Source organism: Cebidichthys violaceus, unplaced genomic scaffold (assembly GCF_023349555.1).
Source record: "Cebidichthys violaceus isolate CVI_PGR_0920_01 unplaced genomic scaffold, fCebVio1.0.p SCAF_185, whole genome shotgun sequence".
In the NCBI taxonomy this organism is placed as follows: Eukaryota; Metazoa; Chordata; class Actinopteri; order Perciformes; family Stichaeidae; genus Cebidichthys; species Cebidichthys violaceus.
The window spans coordinates 58,582-66,081 of NW_027176356.1; the positions used below are offsets into that span (position 1 = coordinate 58,582).

General features: G+C 47.5%; 1 protein-coding gene across 1 annotated transcript in view; it reads left to right on the plus strand.

Annotated features, from left to right (window-relative positions):
* The window catches only part of LOC137874317 (A-kinase anchor protein 6-like), a 98,393-nt gene that overhangs the window by 8,445 nt on the left and 82,448 nt on the right, over nucleotides 1–7,500 (plus strand). The window contains exon 2 of the mRNA XM_068712952.1: nucleotides 524–593. Coding sequence (XP_068569053.1) covers nucleotides 524–593 — 70 coding nt within the window. The remainder of the gene's footprint in view (nucleotides 1–523; nucleotides 594–7,500) is intronic.

Consider the following 7,500-nt stretch of genomic DNA (forward strand, 5'->3'; position numbering starts at 1 on the left):
AAATGGAGCATAATGTACTAAATGAACATCATGCTGTATTGAAGAAGACTGTAAACTAGAGATTGAGACCATAAACTCATGTTTACAATGTTTACTGAGGGAATAAATCAAGAGAGAAGTAGAGTCATTTTAGACTAGACTTCTATACAACCAGAGGAGTCGCCCCCTGCTGGACACTAGAGAGAATGCAGCTTTTAACACGTTGAAGCTCTGAAGAACTTTAAAGAACCTGGAGTTTGCCGCCTGGTTGAACCGCTTGGCGATGTCACGCTTGACCCATGGCAGCCAATCAAAACGAGAGGCGGGCTTTACCGCTTCTCCTCTGACTTCCTGTTGTGATGCCGACTAACGAGGCTGTGAGACGATCAGGATCCGGTCCCAGCTGAGGAGCCATGCTAACGGTCCTCTCCCCCCCCCCCCGCTGATTTTCTTTGGGGGGGGCCCTCGTTCTATTTTTTTATTTATTTATTTTTTTATGAATAATTCCCCCCGGAGCTGATGTTGTTGTCGTTGTCCGCTGTAGCAACCCCAACAAAGCGGTGAAGAAGACCCTCGGGGGCGATGGCGGCTCGTCGTGGCAGATGCCAACAGCCGTAAAGCATTTCTGTCACAAACACGGAGGCCAGAGGCGCTTCTCTCTCTCCTTTTTATTACTCCTCTCTTTGTTTTCCTTTCATTTCTCCTTTTAACATCACGTCTTTTGTTCTCTCATCCTCCACCTCTTTCTTTATCTTCCTCCATCTCTCCGTCCTTTACTCATCAACTCATCAACAACAAGAAGTTTACTAAAACCAGTGGATCTGTTTTTGAACCTGGTTGACAGAATTATTTCACATCCTTTCCTCCCTCTTGTCTCCTCTCCCTGCATCCTTTCCTCCCCCTTGTCTCCTCTCCCTGCATCCTTTCCTCCCCCTTGTCTCCTCTCCCTGCATCCTTTCCTCCCCCTTGTCTCCTCTCCCTCCATCCTTTCCTCCCCCTTGTCTCCTCTCCCTCCATCCTTTCCTCTCCCTTGTCTCCTCTCCCTCCATCCTTTCCTCCTCCTTGTTTCCTCTCCCTCCATCCTTTCCTCCCCCTTGTCTCCTCTCCCTCCATCCTTTCTCTCCCTTGTTTCCTCTCCCTGCATCCTTTCCTCCCCCTTGTCTCCTCTCCCTGCATCCTTTCCTCCCCCTTGTCTCCTCTCCCTGCATCCTTTCCTCCCCCTTGTCTCCTCTCCCTCCATCCTTTCCTCCCCCTTGTCTCCTCTCCCTCCATCCTTTCTCTCCCTTGTCTCCTCTCCCTCCATCCTTTCCTCCCCCTTGTCTCCTCTCCCTCCATCCTTTCCTCTCCCTTGTCTCCTCTCCCTGCATCCTTTCCTCCTCCTTGTCTCCTCTCCCTGCATCCTTTCTCCCCCTTGTCTCCTCTCCCTGCATCCTTTCCTCCCCCTTGTCTCCTCTCCCTGCATCCTTTCCTCCCCCTTGTCTCCTCTCCCTGCATCCTTTCCTCCCCCTTGTCTCCTCTCCTTGCATCCTTTCCTTCCCTTGTCTCCTCTCCCTCCATCCTTTCCTCCCCCTTGTCTCCTCTCCCTGCATCCTTTCCTCCCCCTTGTCTCCTCTCCCTGCATCCTTTCTCCCCTTGTCTCCTCTCCCTCCATCCTTTCCTCCCCCTTGTCTCCTCTCCCTCCATCCTTTCCTCTCCCTTGTCTCCTCTCCCTCCATCCTTTCCTCCCCCTTGTCTCCTCTCCCTCCATCCTTTCCTCTCCCTTTGTCTCCTCTCCCTGCATCCTTTCCTCCCCCTTGTCTCCTCTCCCTGCATCCTTTCCTCCTCCTTGTCTCCTCTCCCTGCATCCTTTCCTCCCCCTTGTCTCCTCTCCCTCCATCCTTTCTCCCCCTTGTCTCCTCTCCCTGCATCCTTTCCTCCCCCTTGTCTCCTGTCCCTGCATCCTTTCCTCTCCCTTGTCTCCTCTCCCTGCATCCTTTCCTCCCCCTTGTCTCCTCTCCCTGCATCCTTTCCTCCCTCTCTGTATCAGTCAGTGGAGGTTGAGGATTGCAGCTGCTGTGTCACACGTTACTTTTGATTTATGTTCCATCTGTGATGTTGAACATAACTGGAATGATGTCCTTGAACAGAGCAGGAAGCCCAGGCAGGAGGAGGTAGGGGGCGGGGGGGGGGGGGGGGGGGGGGGGGGGGGGGGGGGGGGGGGGGGGGGGGGGGGGGGGGGGGGGGGGGGGGGGGGGGGGGGAGAGGAGGAGAGGAGGAAGAGGAGGAGTGAGAGGGTGAAATTTGCATGGAGGAGTAGAACAAATGCAGTGAGGATGAAGTGGCTCTCCTCTCTCCGTCACGTCACACGGCGGTCTCAGTCCCTGACGCTCTCCGTCACATTACATCTGATGTCTGATAATTAGTCCGAATGGACCTTAATTACGTGTTATTTACCCCCCAAAGTCTTAATTCTCCTCCGCCACCCCGCCACGTAAATGAACGCCACATCTAATTTGCTTGTTTTGAGACGGCGCGGCGCTCGGTGATGGATATGATGAGGCCTTTGAATCGGCTCAAGGTAATTTGATTCTGGAGGAGCCCACTGCATTTTTAATGAGGCGGAGCAGCCGAGCGGCTCCTTCTTAATTACTGTGTGTCGCCGCTGATCAGCTGCCATTACGTATCATCATATGCTGCTCCTTAGACCTACTTAAAACCGGAGTTTAGCCCACCCTCCAGCGGTTCAGTGTCTCACCTCCGCTGCACTGATGCACAGGTGTACTGCAGGACGCTGTGACATCACTGATGGGTGTGGTTACAGGTACGTTTCTACAGGAGCCCAGAAGGGACAAATCAAACACTGGCTCTATAGAGACTCGTGTTCAGAACTTTATGAAGTAAAGTCCAGAGCAGCAGAACTTCAGACTTTCTATTAAAACAAAGAGCAAACACCAATCTGTGCATCTTGTGTTGTTGGGCTTCCCTCTGTGTCTCCTACACACACACACACACACACACACACACACACACACACACACACACACACACAAATAGATCTGCACAACAAACACACACTCAATCATCACCATCATCTGCCTCTCTCTCCTGCTGTGTGTGTGTGTGTGTGTGTGTGTGTGTGTGTGTGTGTGTGTGTGTGTGTGTGCTGTAGCATAAAGAGAGAGATTCTTGTGAAGTTGTTTTTTAAATCATATTTTGATTTTCATGCATAATTAGCTCGGCCCATCAGCAGCCGCCGGGCTGCATGCTGGGTGTTTACACACACACACACACACACACACACACACACACACACACACACACACACACACACACACACACACACACACCCACACACACAGTACAGCCCATGTCAGGAAGAGTTTACACACACTATAGAAGAAAACTGAGAAACAAAAGGTATGCTGCTTACCTGTGTGTGTGTGTGTGTGTGTGTGTGTGTGTGTGTGTGCTGTGTGTGTGCGTGCCGTGTGCGCCCGCAGGCAGCCTTCCATTTTGCCGTTAGGGTGAGGCAGAGGAAGGAGAGAGAGAGAGAGAGGAGAGTCTTCTTTGCTTTGCTCGAGACTCATTCGCAGTCGGATTAAAAACTTAATTATGTTTTTAAAATGATATTTTAATTAAATATTGAGGGAGGCAGGAATGGATTGGCACCAAAATAATTAATCAAACATCAAAAAAGAGAAAAGTGAGCGAAGTCTTTCTGCTTCAGCAGCAGAAAGTAAAGTCAGCGGTCCGTTAACGTTCTGTTTCCTCCTCTCCGCACAAGACCACATCGTTTCAGTCCCACAATGCACTTTGTGATAATGACACAGATGTAATTAATTATCAAGTTGCTAATTAATGAACAGTGGAGTTCTTTGACGTCTCTATTCTGTGGTTTTACGTCAGGATACTCCTTAACTCTGAGCAACCTAGCTGCTAGCAACACGCTTAATGATGAGCATCCATTTATAAAGCCGTCTTCTCGTCTTCTTCACGTCATCGTTTTCACGTCGTCTTCTTCACGTCTTCTTCAAGTCGTCTTCACGTCTTCTTCACGTCGTCTTCACGTCGTCTTCTTCACGTCGTCTTCTTCACGTCGTCTTCAACGTCGTCTTCTTCACGTCGTCTTCTTCACGTCGTCTTCTTCACGTCGTCTTCACGTCGTCTTTCTTCACGTCGTCTTCTTCACGTCGTCTTCTTCACGTCGTCTTCACGTCGTCTTCACCACGTCTTCTTCACGTCTTCTTCACGTCTTCTTCACGTCTTCTTCACGTCATCGTCTTCACGTCTTCTTCACATCGTCTTCATGTCGTCTTCACGTCTTCTTCACGTCTTCTTCACGTCTTCTTCACGTCTTCTTCACGTCTTCTTCACGTCATCGTCTTCACGTCTTCTTCACATCGTCTTCATGTCGTCTTCACGTCGTCTTCAAGTCTTCTTCACATCATCTTCACGTCGTCTTCACGTCATCTTCTTCACGTCGTCTTCACGTCGTCTTCTTCACGTCGTCTTCTTCACGTCTTCTTCACGTCTTCACGTCTTCTTCACGTCATCGTCTTCACGTCTTCTTCACATCGTCTTCATGTCGTCTTCACGTCGTCTTCAGGTCTTCTTCACATCATCTTCACGCCATCTTCACGTCATCGTCTTCACGTCTTCTTCACGTCGTCTTCACGTCGTCTTCAAGTCTTCTTCACATCGTCTTCACGTCGTCTTCACGTCATCGTCTTCACGTCATCGTCTTCACGTCTTCTTCACATCATCTTCACGACGTCTTCTTCACGTCTTCTTCACGTCATCGTCTTCACATCTTCTTCAAGTCTTCTTCACATCTTCTTCTCGTCTACGCGTTTTCTTCTCGTCTTCTCGCGTCCATTCATTCCTGATAATGGACGCCTTGTTGGATCTCTTAATATTGAACTACTTGTTGCTTGTTGCTGCTGGATGGATGGAGGGGTGGATGGATAGAGGGGTGGATGGATAGAGGGTTAGAGGGATAGAGGGGTGGATGGATGGAGGGGTGGATGGATGGAGGGGTGGATGGATGGAGGGGTGGATGGATGGAGGGTTGGAGGGATAGAGGGGTGGAGGGATAGAGGGGTGGATGGATAGAGGGTTGGAGGGATAGAGGGGTGAGGGGTGGATGGATAGAGGGGTGGAGGGGTGGATGGAGTTGAGGAGGGGAATATATATCACTGTGTTTTTATTTTATATTCTAGTTTTTCTGTATCTTCTATCTCACTTTGCCTCGTCTCTCTGTTTCTGTCTGATTTTCAAACACTTTGGTGGTGGATGGATGGAGGGATGGAGGGATGAGGGAGTGGAGGATGGAGGGATGAGGGAGTGGAGGAGGGAGGGATGGAGGGAGGAAAGGAGGGAGGTGATAGAGGCAATCAATATTTCTAACATTCTAATTAAAGCCTCTGTGGAAAGAACAACATGTAATTATCAGTGAATGGACACAAGGTCACTCTACCTGCTGGAGGAATCAGCAGAATGTTGAGCTCCATGAACTCTGCTGACGATTCTTTTATCAGTTATGGGATGTAACACAAATAACACACGTGTTTATACCAGCACTTATGAGGACATTAACATCATATATTATATTCATTGAGCATCTAACTTTAACCTGAGCCCAATTCTAGAACCGCTACCTTCAAGTGGACGTTTAGTCTTTAAAAGAAGTCCTCATTTAAAACAATGTCTTACAATGTCCCAACTTTCATATAATCCTCTCAGTTTCTTAAAATGTCCTTTTCTTGAAAATGTCTTCACTTTTTTTAAATGTCCTCAATCCCTTAAAATGTTGCCACGTTCCAAAAATTAAAAAAATTGCCCTAAATTCTAAATATATTACTATATCTGCTTCCAAACTACATGTGTTCTCACTTGTCCTAACCCATAACACACACACACACACACACACACACACACACACACACACACACACACACACACACACACACACACACACACACAGGAGGGTCAGAAAGTAAAGAGATGCAGAGAAAAGTAATGTTACTGTTGCTGTTGGAACGATTCAAGTTATTTATCACTGAAACAACGTCAATGAGACACTAAAGCTGCTGCTGCTGTGTGTGTGTGTGTGTGTGTGTGTGTGTGTGTGTGTGTGTGTGTGTGTGTGTGTGTGTGTGTGTGTGTGTGTGTGTGTGTGTGTGTGTGTGTGTGTGTATTTTCAAAATAAAATCCTCTGACGTCTCCCACCTTGTTCCTCTGATTCTCCGGTGAGTGGACAGAAGGAGATCAACACTAAATAAATAACTGAACACGCTGCAGGAGACTTCACATGTTCTCTCCTCCTCCTCCTCCTCCTCCTCCACTCGTCCTCTCTCCTTCCTCCTCTTCGCTCTCCTCCGTCCATCCTCCACATAATATTTACCAGAAGTTATTATTTATCGTTTCGTTTGTGAGTAGAAACACAAAAATATAGTAATATATATTATTATATATATATATATATATATATATATATATATATATATATATAATATATATATTACTATATTTTATGTATATACGATGAAGTGAGCCTGACCTTGTCTGTCATTCGGCTTCTCTGAGCCAATCAGAGACGTTTCCTCCTTCATGCTGCTGTGTCTTTAACCAATACATTCTATTGTTCTGTGTGTGTGTGTGTGTCTGTGTGTGTGTGTGTGTGTGTGTGTGTGTGTGTGTGTGTGTGTGTGTGTGTGTGTGTGTGTGTGTGTGTGTGTGAGTGAGCAGGGACTGAAGAGATGTTATTGATTTTTCAGGTGATCATCACTTTCTTTGGGTCGGTTGTCGTTTTCTTTTCTTAATAGTGTTTTAGGTCTGCATCACTAGAGCATGCTGGGAGATCAGCTAATTTTGTCTGACGTGTCAGCGACCTGTGTGTGTGTGTGTGTGTGTGTGTGTGTGTGTGTGTGTGTGTGTGTGTGTGTGTGTCAGGGATGGTGTGTTTAAGATGCTAAAATGCTGCTGAATCCCTGAATATAAAAATCAACCAGCGTTTGTTTTAAAGAACAAGAATAGAAGGAGAAACAGTGACTGTCAACGTGCCTTTGAGCACGACAAGGTTTCAAGTCTTCTACTGCTCCAGACCATTGACCTGCATTCTCTCTAGTGTCCACCAGGGGGCGACTCCTCTGGTTGTATAGAAGTCTAGTCTAAAATGACTCTACTTCTCTCTTGATTTATTCCCTCAGTAAACATTGTAAACATGAGTTTATGGTCTCAATCTCTAGTTTACAGTCTTCTTCAATACAGCATGATGTTCATTTACTACATTATGCTCCATTTAGAGTCAAACACACCATAAAGCAGGGGATGATTTAGGGGCGGGGCTACACAGTGATTGACAGGTCTCTACATCACTCCTCCTCAGTCCAGATACGGTCACTTCCTGTTCACTGGTTGCAAAGAAACCAAGATGGCGACGGCTGAGACGCCAAACTGAAGGCTTCAAAACCAACGAGTGACGTCACGACGTCCTCTCCTGTACGTAACGTTGAACACATGCAATACATTAAAGACAGCTTT